General features: G+C 44.0%; 1 protein-coding gene and 1 long non-coding RNA gene across 2 annotated transcripts in view; both read left to right on the top strand.

The window, feature by feature from the left end:
* Positions 1-15,606, top strand: part of LOC310828716 — a 232,064-nt gene that overhangs the window by 17,975 nt on the left and 198,483 nt on the right. The window lies entirely within an intron of this gene.
* Positions 1-15,606, top strand: part of ITGA9 (integrin subunit alpha 9) — a 231,444-nt gene that overhangs the window by 17,355 nt on the left and 198,483 nt on the right. The window contains exons 2-4 of the mRNA XM_083706263.1: positions 1,877-2,004; positions 3,262-3,368; positions 8,657-8,780. Coding sequence (XP_083562389.1) covers positions 1,877-2,004; positions 3,262-3,368; positions 8,657-8,780 — 359 coding nt within the window. The remainder of the gene's footprint in view (positions 1-1,876; positions 2,005-3,261; positions 3,369-8,656; positions 8,781-15,606) is intronic.

The following is a 15,606-nucleotide window of genomic DNA, read 5'->3' on the forward strand; positions in this document are numbered from 1 at the left end:
GTTTTAGCTAATTGTTGTTGATATCTATGTGAATTGTGTTACATAGGTAGGCATGAGTTCAGCTGGCAGAGTGTTAGCTTGGTTTAAAAAACTTGCAACCTATTGAAGCTCTTGCCCATTCCAGAAAAAGGCTTCTGGAAACATTGATGCTACTTTTGCAATGCGATATCATCATCTGCTCGCATTGGATTACCATATACATAGAATCCACAGGGGCTGATTCGAAGAATTTAATTTCTGCTTTCTGATATGAAATGAGTGTCCCAGTTTTCTTTTGCCAAATTTTGTAGGGCAGCGCCAGCCCTGCTGTTAGACAGAGTGAGCAGAGTGCAGATTTTGGGTTTCCTGAAAAGGAAGCAAATAGTTGCTTTACTTATTGTTGTATTTTTGCAGGCAATGAGGTGGAGAGGTGTTTGTGTGATTTTCCACCTCTTTTGCCACAAGAACCTGACTGGCCTTGGGTACAGTGCTTTTTGATTTGTGCTAAGGGTGGGGGGGGGGCAACATTTGCTGTTCTGCCTGAGACAGAGAAATGTCCTGGATACCCTATTACAGAGTGTGCATTATGATGCACACATTTACCTCGAATCCAAAAATGGAGTTTCTTGCATCTGGTTATGGGGACAAATTCAATTCAGGTCCCACTTAAGAGGCTAACCTACCTAATTTGCACTTTCTAAAACAATATACAAACAGAAAAACAACCATACTTTGAAATTTGCACTGCTCTGAATTTTGTAGTGCTGTTCTCCAACCAAGTGATGTTTATAAAAATGTGTATATTAAGGGCAAAGAGTGCATCTGTTAGTCAAAACGGAATACATAATGCTTTGTATGGGACAAAATCACATACAAACGTAGGAGAAACTCACACTAAATGGCTGCTCACTTTTCAGGATGACTTAAAAAAAACACAACCTTAAATAGAAGTGGAAATATGGAGAACTAAACTTAAGATCAGAAAAATGAGAAAGTAAAGTGGACAGTCTCCCATCCCACCTTCCAGCATAATTTCTCCTCCTCTTCCTCCTCCTCCTCCTCCTCCTCCTCCTCCTCCTCTTCTTCTTCTTCCAAACTTTATTGTTTTTTTTAATAAAAAAACCAATTACCAAACATGTTGTCTTCTCAGAGAAAGGTGTTTAGTAAAGGTGTTAAGTCTTGTATGCTGTCATCCAATGGCATCAAAGCAGACTTGGAAAATCTTTTACATCACAGATTAAGCTCACACCAACAGGGTGTACACTGCTACCTTCGTTTAAGAACAGCCCTGTTTACGAACTATTTGGTTTACAAACTCCGCAAAACCGGAAGTAGTGTCCCGGTTTGCGAACTTTACCTCGGTCTAAGAATGGAAGCCGAACGGTGGAAGGGCACCGCCAGCAGGAGGTCTCATTAGGGAAAGCGCGCCTTCGTTTAAGAACAGTTTCGGTTTAAGAATGGACTTCCGGAACGGATTAAGTTTGTAAACTGAGGTACCACTGTTCTTCAATCTCAGACCATTTTAATGAATGTTCCACCTTCGTTCTTCTGGGTTGAGGAGTGCTCATATTTATAGCTGAGGAGTGGGGGCTGGGTGTGGAGAGCATGCATACATAGTTGCTGTTGGTAATTTTCATTCTTTCCCAAAAGCTTATATTGGGGGGGGGGGGCTAGAGATCGTGTTGTGCATTCTTAGCTCCTTCATGGTTTTATTAAAGGGAAATGCCTTGCCTTGCCTTGCCATGGTGGGTGGGCACATGTATCTTGGATCATAGCTTCCTAAGGGTGTTGGGAAAACATAGCCTGTCAATGAGAGCGGGCTGTTACTGTGCAACTTGTGTGCATTCATTTCCTTCTTGTAGCGTTAATGAAACATTCTTTTGCTCTCAATTTCCAGGGTTTTGGTTGGCGCCCCAAAGGCAGAGTCTAAATACAGCGCCTCTCTTAAGTCCCCAGGAGCTGTGTTTAAATGCCGTGTTCACACTAACCCTGACAGGAGATGCACAGAACTGGATATGGGCCGAGGTATGTATGGGTTGACCCTGTTTTAAGTTTATATGCAAACTCTGTTTTGAAAAATTTCTCGTTCTCAAGAGCCTTAGGGCTTCGCTGCATGGGGAACGTCTCCCGACCCTACTATGACTACAGTTGCACTACAAGAAACTTAGATCTGTGCCTTACTGGAGGCTTTTGACAATCAGTATTTCTCAGATGGAGGAAATATTATTTGAGAAGTGAAGCTTCTCATCGTTAGTCATGCTGTGGTACTGCTAGGTTCTCTTCAGGACGTGTTATGCATGTTGAAGTGTTTTATGCTTCTCCTTTAAATAATTGCAAATCAGAAGTCAAAGCCTGTAATGATATGTTTCTGATATGGCCACACAAAAAGACTTTCTTAAAATGTGTTTAGCCCATTCAGGATTTAAAGCAGTGTAAATACATATGAAATACCGTATTTTTTGCTCTATAAGACTCACTTTTTCCCTCCTAAAAAGTAAGGGGAACTGTGTGTGCGTCTTATGGAGTGAACACAGGCTGCACAGCTATCCCAGAAGCCAGAACAGCAAGAGGGATTGTTGCTTTCACTGTGCAGCGATCCCTCTTGCTGTTCTGGCTTCTGAGATTCAGAATATTATTTTTTTCTTGTTTTCCTCCTCCAAAAACTAGGTGCGTCTTGTGGTCTGGTGCGTTTTATAGAGCAAAAATACGGTACTCATTTAAGTGTAATAAAAATTCTATTTCCTTTATATATTTTGGTCTTAACTCAGTTCCCCTCCCCTTAGCTAGCTGTAAAAGAAAACGAGGACTGATATGTCACGGGAGCAAATCATGATCCTCCCAATTCTCCCTCCATTGCCCCATAATGAGCAAAAAGTGCTAATACATTTTGGGGTCTTGGTCCGAAAGCTCCTGGAAGCTGGCAATGGGTGAACTATTACAGTTGCTTTTCCTTGTGGTATCAAATTTGCAAATCCATAATTGATCAGCAAACTCTGTGAGGAAATTCTTCCTTGGGCTTTCAAATATTTCATCATTCAGCTTCCTTGGATGGCCCCAGATTCTGCTTCTGTGAGAAAGGGAGAAAAACTTATTTCTATTTATGTGTTCCTTTTGTTTTCCATTGCCATTGAAGAGGATAGTATGCCCACATGGATTCATCCTGAATTCACCAGATATATGATAAATAACTATGTAAACTTACTTGTGCGATCACTGTGGAAATAAACAAATGCCATCTTCCTCCCTTATTAACTTTCACCCTTGCTCCTGCATTCATTCAAGCGAATGTTCAAGGAATGACCTGCGGAAAGACATGCAAGGAGGACAGAGATGATGAATGGATGGGTGTAAGTCTGGCAAGGCAGCCCACACCTGGGGGAAGTATTCTGGTAAGTTTGCTGTTCCCTTCATCCCATCAAAATGTGAAGTGTCACGCTGTTGCCGGTAGTAATGCGTGCAAATTAATTTGCTGTGCCAGTGATTGACAGAATCCAGCTCACTCTGTATTTTCACATCCTTTAAGAGGAAGGCAAATAGGGTCCCGGGGACAAAGCTTGCTTCTGGAAGGAAGGCTTCAAAGGAGTTACACCTGCTTCTGTCACCCTCGAGGGCTTCCTCTTAAAAGTGGTGAAGGCTTTAGGACTTGGAACAGAATGAATAGCACTTTGTATTCCTATGAACGAGTCGGGTCTTCTTTCTTCTTCTTTTAAAAAGCATGAAATTAGTGGTGCCACGAGTAGATGTTATGTGTGCACCTATAGACAGATTCATTATACGTCATGTCGTAATTCTACAATAAACCTAATGTATGCTAAAGCTAAATATTAAGTAGAAGGATTTCAGTACACTTATAGGCATGCATACCTAGTTTTGTGGCTGGTCCTTCTGGTATCAGAAGTTAACTACTGAAATCAGCAGGAGTTGGTATTTTTCTGTGCTAAGGAGCATCAGTGATGCGCATGAACTGGTGAGGATTATTCTGCAGAGGAACAGTGTGACTGTCCACACTCATTCCATGGTCTTTAGCTGCCGTTACCAATGTTTGTGACATAATTAGTGCATGTGATGTGACAGTCAGCTCAAGCAATGGTGATCCAAAATTACTTGCAATGTTTTGCAAATATTTTTGGAACCCCTCCCGCCCCAAAAGACCTTCTGGTTTTAGCAGCTGTTGCAACAATACCTGGCTTGTTTGTACACCCACTTGCCCCTTGGGGAAAGAGCATAAATAAGACTTTTAATCTCAGGCTTGTGGGTTTGAGCCCCACATTGAGCAAAATATTCTTCTATTCCAGGGGGTTAGACTAGATGACCCTTATGGTCCCTTCCAACAATTCTATGATTCTACTGCATAATGAAACCCGGAGAATGTTGTGCTGCGGTTCTAGTCTCATATTTATTGAAACTAATTTTGATCCTAATGGTGGGTATCGAGAGTTTCGTCCCAAGGCGTGATTGGTTAAATGAGTCAATAAGCAGAAACCTTCACATGTCTGCCGGTGCTCCAGTAAAACATGGTTCTGTTAAATATCAGTTTGAGATAGAAAGCTAAATAGAAAACCAGAGATGAATAAAGTGCTGACAGCATGAGCTTAAAATATAATTTTAGAAAGCCGCTTGGATTTTGAAATATCAACATGAGAGTTAGTGTTTGTATTAATTTAAGTGTCTCAGTAATACAATAGAAGTTCTTCATTCCTCCATGCTACAGTTGTAAAATTCATTAACTTATTTGCACTGGAAGAGTAACTGGGGACGGTGCATTAATCTTGGAGAAAAGCCAGGCATCTTTTAATCTTGTACTTTCAAAAAGCACCTGCTCTATTTATCATGCAGTTTGTTTCTTTTCCTCGTCAGAAAGAATTTCTATGTATTCCTAATGTGAGCTGGTGGTATTGTTGTTATTTTATTTCTTTTTCTTTATTTTTAATACACTTTGTTTCTTTCCTTTTTGTTAATACTTACATGTAAAATTAATAATAACAAAAAGACGTATTTCCATTCTAAACTTATTGAAACAGCCAAACAACTAAAACTCTAACTTCAGTGCCGCTTCCTATATGTAGGTGGTTTGAGTTTGAATGCCACCTTGTAAGTTTATAAGAGGCTTGTTTATCAAATTCAGAATGTGAAGTGATCTCTTCATGGTTGATCTCTTCATGGTCTGAGCTCACATAAAAGCTTTGTTGTTACTTGAAGAAAATATCCATTGAATGGTCTGGAAAGTCTGATGCTCAATTGCTTAGGCTAGTCAGTTGTGGAGCTGGTCAGAAGACCTTGGACAGAAGAGCTCTGGAAGGTTCTTATAAGAAACAATACGTGTAATAAATATTTAAGACAGAGGTTTTCAAACTTTTTGAGTCCATGGCTCCCTTACCCAACTACATTCTTTCTGTGGCACCTCTGTGGGGCTCAGGAGCCTGCAGAACTGGCAGTGTCTCACTCTTTTTCAAACACCCTCCCTTGTGGAGTATTCCCTCAGTCTCTCATCTCCTTGGGAGTCCTCTGGGCAGCCACAGCTGCCACCCCACCCCAAAGCGAGGTTCCTCCTCACACTGCCCCACAGAGGCCTGGGAAACCCCCTTTGCCCAGCCCCAGAGGCACCATTCACCTGGGGAGCTTGTAGCCAGGGCTGCTGCAAGAAACAGCTATGCAAGCCTTTGGGAGGCAGAGACGCGAGAAGGCATCAGAGGATGGAGGGAAGGAAAGTAGGACAGAGGCCAGTGTTACCCGCAGCACCCCTGACCATCATTCAAGGCACCCCAGGGTGCCACAGTACACTGGTTGAAAACCACTGATTTAAGATAAAACACCCAAGCTGAGGAGGGACGCGGGTGGCGCTGTGGGTTAAACCACAGAGGTTAGGACTTGCCGATCATCGCAGGGGTGAGCTCCCGTTGCTCAGTCCCTGCTCCTGCCGACCTAGCAGTTCGAAAGCACATCAGAGTGCAAGTAGATAAATAGGTACCGCTCCAGCGGGAAGGTAAACGGCATTTCCGTGTGCTGCACTGGTTTGCCAGAAGCGGCTTAGTCATGCTGGCCACATGACCCGGAAGCTGTACGCTGGCTCCCTTGGCCAATAAAGCGAGATGAGTGCCGCAACCCTAGAGTTGGTCACGACTGGACCTAACGGTCAGGGGTCCCTTTACCTTTACCCAAGCTGAACTTTAATCAATTCATGCTTCTGCTGGCTCTTTTAGTCAGTGGATAGATAGTACATTCTTCATGCTCATTATATTCCAACAGTTTAATATTCCCATGGGACCTGGTATATGGCAGTGACTGTGTGAATTGTGAATGAGGAAGTCCCTTGTTCAATCTTGTCTCTGCCCAGAACTTGCCCTAGACAAGCACAGAGATTCCCCCAGTAGGAATCAGCCTTGGGATTTCACTTTCTTTGGAAGAAACCCCCCCCTAAGCTTTACCATGGTTAAGAAAAACATCAATACTCACCCTTAACCATGGTTAACACTAACCGCAGTTTCCCTTAGTGTGGGATGTGAAGGCCATTTGGTGATTGTTTACCATGGCGGAAGTGCCTAGACATGGATAGTGGTTGACCACGGCGAATAGCACTGTTGTTTCTCTTAACTGTGGTTAAGGCAGAAGGGGGAGTTTGCTTGACAGAACTATTGTTGGTCAAGGGTTTGTTTATAGGAGGGACCCTAGCTCAGTGGCAGACTACATGCAGAAGGACCAAGGTTAGATCTCTACCATCCCCAGTAGCAGCTGAAGTGAAAGACCTTTGCTTGAGACCACAGAGAGCCACTGTGAGTCAGACCTTCGGTAGCCAACATAATGCTTTCCGTATGTTTGGAACTACAGCGTCCATCATCACTGACCATTGACCAAACTGCTTTGGGCTGATGGGAGTTGTAGTCCAAAAAATCTTGAGTGTACTGTGTTGGCTCTCGGTGGAGTAGTTAACCCTGGGCTGTTATAAGGTGACTTCTTATGTCGGCAGCCTTGTTGTGCACTTTTAGCTCTAAATTTTAGGTCGTTTGGGTGAGATGGGATCAATCCCCCCCTTTCCCTCCTCCTGTGTTTGGCTCATTTCTGAGCTGGTGGTGCCAGAGAATCGCTGCTGATCTTCTCCATTTATAGCAGCCATGAATGCTCCTCTGAGAGAGTTTAAGTTGAGGAACTGGTGTAGGTCACTGGCAGTTTTTTCCTGATGTGGAAGATAAATCTACAAATGAGGAATTGTGAGACTTTAGTTACTTAGTCATAATTTAAAGGGGCCTTTTGTTTCAACGATTTGCATTGGATATAAATTTTCTTTGGAGTCAAGATTCCTTCCTCCTTGTGACATCCTCTCCTCACTGGTTTCCTAGGGGAGGCTTGCAGAAAGTTGGCCTTGACACTGGATGTCTGTAGGATACTGTCTTCCATTAAAATGTATATCTGTGTGTTATATTCACAGTGGAAATGCTCCATGAGAGAAGCTATTTCCTGAACACTCTAGATATAAATATTTCATGATTATTTTTTCTAAAACCAAATTCTGAATGCAGTGTGTGTTGGGAATTGAAACCATAACTGAGTCTACTTAAAAGAGCAAATGACTTGACTTCAGATTCTTCCAAGCTTCCTTACATACATCTGGCTGTCAAAGCTGAGTGCCATTATAAACATCCTTTGTAGAATTGCATTCCTTGCTCTGATATCAGAGAGCTTCACAGAAACCCTTAGGACCAGGAGCATCGATAGGCTTGTGTGATAAATAGCTTAATTCAGTAAATAAAAGTATTTGCATTGCTGAGCATGGCTCATTCGAACTAAACAAGCCTGAAGCTTGTGTGATAATGTTCCCAGGGCTGTTAGGGTATAGTCCCCAGATGTTGTTGGACTACAACACCCACAATCCCTGACAACTGGTCCTGCTAGCTAGGGATGATGGGAGTTGTAGTCCAACAACATTTGGGACCCCAAGGATGTGGAAGGTGGTGGCAGTGGCTGTCTTCCTTTAGGGAATAGACTTCCAGCTGTGAGGAACACTCTGGGCTGACTAACATCTGGAGATATTCCTTCTACCTTGGAATAATTTTTGAGGCTTGACAGCTAGGAAAGGACAGTGGAATGAAGAGGTGGAGAAATAAATTAGGAAGGATCGCAAAGGCAGATGAGAATACTGAAGGCCAGAGTCAAATAATTTACCTTACCACATCTCCTTACCCATGTAAATGGTATGAGGATAATACAGCTTGCAAGGCGACTTACTGCCTGTATCTATCGAGGTAACAAAAGGAGATGAACCTGGGCATGCCATAATCTAAAAAATAAATAAATTGCTTGTTTAGTTTTAATTTGAAAAGTTCAAAAGCTTTAATTGCTTCAGTAATACTTTTTAAAGAATGGAGACACACCTTGATGCCCATAAGAGTGTGTTGAAGATAGTGTCATCATTGCCTGTGCTGAATACCTTCCCTTTTTGTCCGGCTGTTGCCTACTGGCCAAATAGTGTTCGCAGCTTTCTGAAGCACCATGTACAGCTGCCAAACCTATGCATGGAGATGGAGTGTGCGTAGAAGAGGGAATGATCCCTCTGTCTTACCACCTTCAATTCAGAGTTGTTGGGTTTTTTGGGGGGGGGCGGAAACACTTTCTGCCTCCAGGCACTGATTTTCTGGATCCAGGTATAAGCATTAATTTCCCCCATCTGGTTTGTTTACCATAGGCCTGTGCACACCGTTGGAAGAATGTCTACTATGAGACAGAGTACATCCTTCCTCACGGTTTCTGCAACATCATCCCACCCAATCTAGGGTCCAATGGCAAAAGGTTAATGCCTTGCTATGAAGGTAAGGGGATATTTTTCTTCTTCATTGTATGTACTATTGCTTGCGACTGAGTAGACGCTCACTATTAACTTCCAAAATTTTGGTGCTCGGTGCATTTTAACTGTTTTTCTTGTATGAATGTCAACGGTATCCCTAAGATAAACCAAGAACAGCCTCTTACGTACTATGTCCCCATAACCAAGACAAACATCACAAACACATAGAGAGTCTTCAGCTCTGAAACTCTTTCAAGTCTGCCCAAAGTTAGGCCTGGAAAGCTTTTGAAGGCAATGTAAAGCTGCTGTCCAGACATGGGTGTAGCCGGAGGGGGGCATTATTGAAAAGCATTTGAAAGTTGTTGTTTTTATAGATCCTGCCCCCCCAGTAAAAGACTGTCCCCCGTAATGGCCTCTTCAGGGGGTATTATTACCTGCGATTTTCTTAAAAAGCCTCCCCCACCAACAAAAACCATGACTATGCTCATGTGTGCAGACAAGCTTTTAGTGGCTGTGAATTACAAAGATTATTTATTGGGCCATTTTGCTCCCTACACAGTGTGTTAATATATCACTGCATAAGGTTAACTTCTTTACACCCATGTAAATGGTGCAGGTTCTTGAGTTGGTTCCTTGACCCAGTCCTTCTCTTTTGCTGTGGCATAGCTACAGCCATGAGTGTTGTGGGCCTGCAATCCAAATAAGCTCCTATATGCAATAGGCGAGGAAGCTGTGGCCCTCCAAATATCGGACTCCAACTCCCATCAGCCCCAACCAGCATAGCCAATGGTTAGGGATGATGGGAGTTGAAGTCCGATGATATCTGCACTATCTGCAAAACCACAGCTTCTCCATCTCTGCCCAAGCAGTGTAGTTCCATCATGTCTGAGCTATTTTTAGCCTGGGGATCTGGTGGGAGGAGGGTCTGAGGAGGCTGTTGGATTACCAGAGCAACTTTGTGCCACTCTGTAAGGTTCCCTGGACTAGCCACTTCATGGGACGAGATCCTCTCCTTTTCTATGTCGCACTGTAATGTGCTGAACACATTGATGGTGCCATATTTAAAAGTCACAATAATTTCTACCCCACTTTTTCTTAAATTACTCAGAGCTGGTCATATGTGGCGTTATCTCATTCTATCCTCACAAAAAGACTCTGAGGTAGGCTAGGCTGAGAAAATGACTTGCCCAGTGTGCTTTGTGGCTGAACGGGCGTATGAACCTGGTTTTTCCATATCTGAGAAAAAAACCTCTAGTGTCCCAGTGTTTCTCAAACTTGGATCCTCCCCTGTTGATGGACTACAACTCCCATCATCTCTGACCACTGGTCCTGCTAGCTAGGGATGATGGGAGTTGTAATCGAACAATGGCTGGGTACCCCAAGTTGATAAATACTGCATCTAGACCACCCTTCCCCAACCTCCAGATGTGGTTAGGCTACAACTACCATCATCCCTGATCCTTGACCATGTTGGCTGGAGCCGATGGAAATGTGAGCCCTTCAGGCACAAGACTGTGGAAGCCTTTTCTGGGCTCTGTGATTGTTGTGGCTTAAGCCTCTATTTGCGCCACATGACCTAATGCACAGGGCTGGGCTAAATACTCAATGTGACTTTAAAAAGACATTCGAAGTTGGTATCTTCTTACTCAAAGTAAATTAACAAACCAGGATGCATGGTTGCGCAGTTAAGAAGGGAAGATGAATGTCTCTATAAAGGTAAAGGTAAAGGACCCCTGCCAGTTAAGTCCAGTCACGAACGACTCTGGGGTTGCTGCGCTCATCTTGCTTTACTGGCCGAGGTAGCCGACATTGGTCCGCAGACAGTTTTTCTGGGTCATGTGGCCAACATGACTAAGCCGCTTCTGGCGAAACCAGAGCAGCGCACGGAAATGCCGTTTACCTTCCTGCTGGAGTGGTACCTATTTATCTACTTGCACTTTGACGTGCTTTCGAATTGCTAGGTTGGCAGGAGCAGGGACCGAGCAACGGGAGCTCACTCCATCACTCCGGCGGGATTCGAACCACCAACCTTCCGATCAGCAAGCCCTAGGCTCAGTGGTTTAGACCACAGCGCCACCCGCGTCCCCGAATAGGTCTCAGCAATTTTAGAGAAGTATCCTGGAAGGCATTTCCTTTGGTTTCCTGTGGTTTCTCTCCCCCCCCCCCCCAAGTGTCAGTCTGCTTCCCGTCCTCTTTGGAAGGCCTGGAGGCTGAAATGGGGTGCTTTGATGCAAGCAGTTCTTTCCTGTCTCTTCACTTTGGGCTCCAGTGGCAGGTCTGGTATACTGCTGTTATTAGAAAAGGTTCTAGTTAACGATTTTGTTAGTTAGATGTGGTCAAAACTGGAGCTGTCTTGAAAGGATGGAGTTCATTACATTGGAGAGTAAAACTTTGCTGGATATTGTTTGAATTGGACCTAGGTATCTGATTTCTATGTCTTTCCCCCCAGTACGCTGTTTTCACAGTTTTTGGGTTCACGCCAAAGTTAGAATGCAGTGAAAAGTGCTCAGAGCAACCCCCACCCCTCAAAACCCCATCCCAGATTGGATTTTGCAGTAGGTTTGGTCAAATTTCTTTCACATTTGACAACTGGCCAAGCAACCAAAAAAACAACAACACAGAAAACTGAGTTTAAGAAAAGCAGGCAACCACCACTACCACAACTGTTGTGTGTCTGGAGATGGTGACTGCACTTCGGATCATTAGCAAAGTGCGTGCAGGATTAACAAGTGTTTGGGGGAGAATTGTCTGTTTTGGTTCTGTGTTTGGATCCGTCACTCCAGATCAACTCTAATAAAATGAAAGGAAGCTATATAATCCTCCCACTTTGGAGACTGTCTTGGGCTGCTTTCCTTTCGCGTTGGCAGGTTCAGCCTGGACAGACTAAGAAGTGTCGTGCAAATCGCACAATATTTCCTTTTATTACGTATGCAGAATTATGGACAGAGGTGGCTCCTGGATCAGGCAATCGCTTGTATATGTGGGTATGTTTTGGTATCCATCACCTTTTCTGAGCAAAAACACCTCAGTTGATCAGACACAATCAGCTGGGAACTGCTATTAAAAACAGAACTGTGTGGACCCAAGATCTGTGAGGCAGCCACTGGGAAGTTGGCAGTTTGGCATTCTCCAGTGTGCAGTTGATCGTGCTACAAACTGTCCTGAAAACTGGGGACTTGGCTTGTATGTCAGCTGCCAAACAGCAGCGTCACATGCATCGAGTGGGGTGACTGAGTTTGCTTTTGCTGAACTCTTTCGCTTTCAACCTGAGCTGCAGTTAATTAGCTCCATCTAAAGGGATGGCTACAATCCATTGCTCCGACTGGGATCCTCCCTTCCTATAATAATCATTTTCAATGTGCCCTCCAGAAAGAAACAATGAAATCCTTGGCTGGGAGTTTGCAGCTAAAGATGGAACAAATGGAAATTGAGGGTGGGGAAAGAACAATCCAGGATGTAATTAGTTGCACAACAGCAGTCCAGTATTTGCTGGATGTGAGCCTTTGATCTTGTCAGATTTATGTGCGCTTTTTCCTGTGATAAGAAGGTCTCAAATGGATATGAGGTGGAATCTTAGGTGGTGTGGGTGTGAAGTCCTGTGGGGCTGGGTCAGACCCAGCAGAGACATCCTCCACATCGACCAAGCAGCTCACAGCAATCTCCAGGCGCCACATTGCCACAGCAGTTCATAGGCATGGAGCATAGTGGCAAATGTGACCGTTACCATGCTGCCCAATACTGAGGAGGCTGCTTCCCTGTGCCCAAGTGGAGCAGCACTCTGCCTGCCACAGCCCTCCAGCCAGAGCTCACACACTGCTATCACCTAAGCTCCCACTACCATGAACCAGCAGAAATTACTTATACAGTGGTACCTCTGGTTGCGAACGGGATCTGTTCCGGAGACCTGTTTGCAACATGAAAGGAGCGCAACCTGCAGTGGCACGTTGGTGTATGCGTGGGTTGCAATTTGCCACTTCTGCGCATGCGTGTGGTGTCATTTTGTGTGCCTGCGCATGTGTGAGTGCTGAAACCCGGGAGTAACTCTTTCCGATGTGGGACGTATCCTGAAAGAATGTAACATGAAGCATGACTGTACAATGGTACCTCTGGATGTGAACAGGATCCGTTCCGGAGTCCCGTTCGCATCCTGAAGCGAATGCAACCTGCGAACACGATTCACTGCTTCCATGCATGCACATGACGTCATTTTGAGCATTTGCGCATGCGCGAGCGGTGGAACCTGGAAGTAATGTGCTCCGTTACTTCCGGGTTGCCATGGAGCGCAACCCGAAAATATTCATCCCGAAGCATATTTAACCCGAGGTATGGCTGTACTGGATTGAGCTGCATTCTTACCTTCTCCATTTCCTTCCTGTTGGCTGCTGTGATTTGATTTTTTTTTTTAAAAAAAATATTTAGTTTCTATACTGCTTAATGTATTGCAAATATCTCCCAGCAATGTATAAAAAAGAAGCAACAGCAGACGAGAGTTTCTGGAAGCAACGGACATTGCCCTAGTCTCTCCCTCTGGATTTGTTTCTGATAATAAGAAAATCTAAGGGCCATTACATCAAAAGTGGGGTATTGGAAAAATGGGTTTCAGAGCATGCTTCTGAAACCTCTGTTTCTAGTGGGTCTCTCCATTCTTCTCAAATGCTGCAGTGACCTTGTGAGTTAAATTCTGCCTCTAAAAACTTCCCAGAAAAAAGGATGGCCTGAACTGACCAGCACATTCCTTTCTGCTCCCTCCCCCTTCAGATAAAAAAAAAAATTGTTTAGTTTGAGGAAACAAGTAAAAAAACCTGCTCTTTGCAAAGTTTGCCTAACCATATAAATAACTCCATTACATGGCTTAGCTGAAACATGGCAGAGGCCCACGTTTATCTGCCCATTTCCCTATTTTCATAGTTTCCCAGTGATTTGCTGTTTAAAATCATCGTACAATTCTCTTGCTCTCCGCATTATATTCATAATAGGAATAGCTACCAAAGTGAGTTAGTGTCATTTTGTGCCAAATGTATGTGTGTCTGTTGATGACCATGTATTACGGGAATAATTAGGTAGAGGTAAAGGTACCCCTGCCCGTACGGGCCAGTCTTGACAGACTCTGAGGTTGTGCGCCCATCTCACTCAAGAGGCCAGGGGCCAGCGCTGTCCGCAGACACTTCCGGGTCACGTGGCCAGTGTGACATCGCTGCTCTGGCGAGCCAGAGCCGCACACGGAAACGCCGTTTACCTTCCCGCTGGTAAGCGGTCCCTATTTATCTACTTGCAACCGGAAGTGCTTTCGAACTGCTAGGTTGGCAGGCGCTGGGACCGAGCAGCGGGAGCGCACCCCGCCGCAGGGATTCGAACCGCCGACCTTTCGATCGGCAAGTCCTAGGCGCTGAGGCTTTAACCCACAGCGCCACCTGCGTCCCTACGGGAATAAATGCCAGTGTGCAATTGTTAAATAAGTTGCAGCTCTTGTTATTTACCGTATTTTTTGCTCTATAAGACACACTTTTCCCCTCCTAAAAAGTAAGGGGAAATGTGTGTGCATCTTATGGAGCGAATGTAGGCGGGAGGCTCTGCTCAGCGCAACCCTTTAAAGAGCCGTGTGGAGCATGTGGGGGCTTTTCCTTGAGCAGAGGCTGCGCACTGCTATCCCATAAGCCAGGGGTGCGCAGCGATCCCGCTTGCTGTCCTGGCTTCTGGGATTCAGATTTTTTTTCCTTTTTTTAAAATAATAAATTTTTATTAAGATTTTTTTTTTAAAGGTTACAGAGAAAAAGAAAAAACAAATGAAGAAAAAATATAAGTAAAAAACAGACAATACAATAAAAAACAATACAAAAACAATACATAAAAGAAAACAGTACATAAAAACCCTTTACTTACTTTCATTCACTTACTTCCTTGACCTCCTCACACCTCCCATTTTTGTATTCTAGTTCAGTTAAATATTTCAGCAAATCCTTTCCAGCTTTATTTTTATATTAATCATAATCTTAATATACTGTAATTTAATTTCTCTTCTTTCATCAATTCATTTTTGCTTAATCCTTTATATCTTTTCTGCTAAAACCACATAGTTTTATTCCAACATCTTTCTAACATTCCTTAATTTTACAATATTTCTGTAAATAAACTTTAAATTTCTTCACTCTTCTTCCACCGACTCTTCTCCTTGGTCTCGGATTCTGCCAATCATCTTAGCCAGTTCCATGTAGTCCATCACCTTCATCTGCCATTCTTTCCCGGGTGGGTAGAATTTTTTTTTCTTGTTTTCCTCTTCCAAAAACTAGGTGCATCTTATGGTCTGGTGCGTCTTATAGAGCAAAAAATACGGTAAATATATCAAGAAAAAAGCACACCAAGAACTCAGGCCAATGTAAGTTTCAATAGTGGGAATGGACCACTCCCACTATTGAAACTTACATTGGCCTGAGTTCTTGGTGTGCTTTTTTCTTAGTGTGCCATTGTTGGCACCTGTCTGTCTCCAGAAACAATGGAGTGCACCTCCAGGGGTGAAGTCGAACTGCGCTGTAAGCAGCACCAAAGTGACCTTCCCGGGGGCAAGCCTGGGCAGTGTGTATGGAGGCTGCCCAGATGTGGTCCAAAGAAAAACAGAGCGATACATCTGGCACCAGCATGGCTGCTGGAGTTGCAGGAAGGAGGTGTAGAAGGTGCCATCCAAACATCTTAGGGACTTGACTCCAGATTTGTGTAGGGTTTCCTCTTTAGTATTTTCTTCTTCCAAAGATAGCCTGCAAGGCAGCAGAAGTTTAGGATCCATTTTCCTTCTCCTTCCCAGGCTGACAAGTCTCATCTGCCCCTCACAGTGTACTATAGTATCACAAAAATGCCCC

This window comes from Podarcis gaigeae (assembly GCF_964106915.1).
Source record: "Podarcis gaigeae genome assembly, chromosome: 12".
Taxonomy (NCBI): Eukaryota; Metazoa; Chordata; class Lepidosauria; order Squamata; family Lacertidae; genus Podarcis; species Podarcis gaigeae.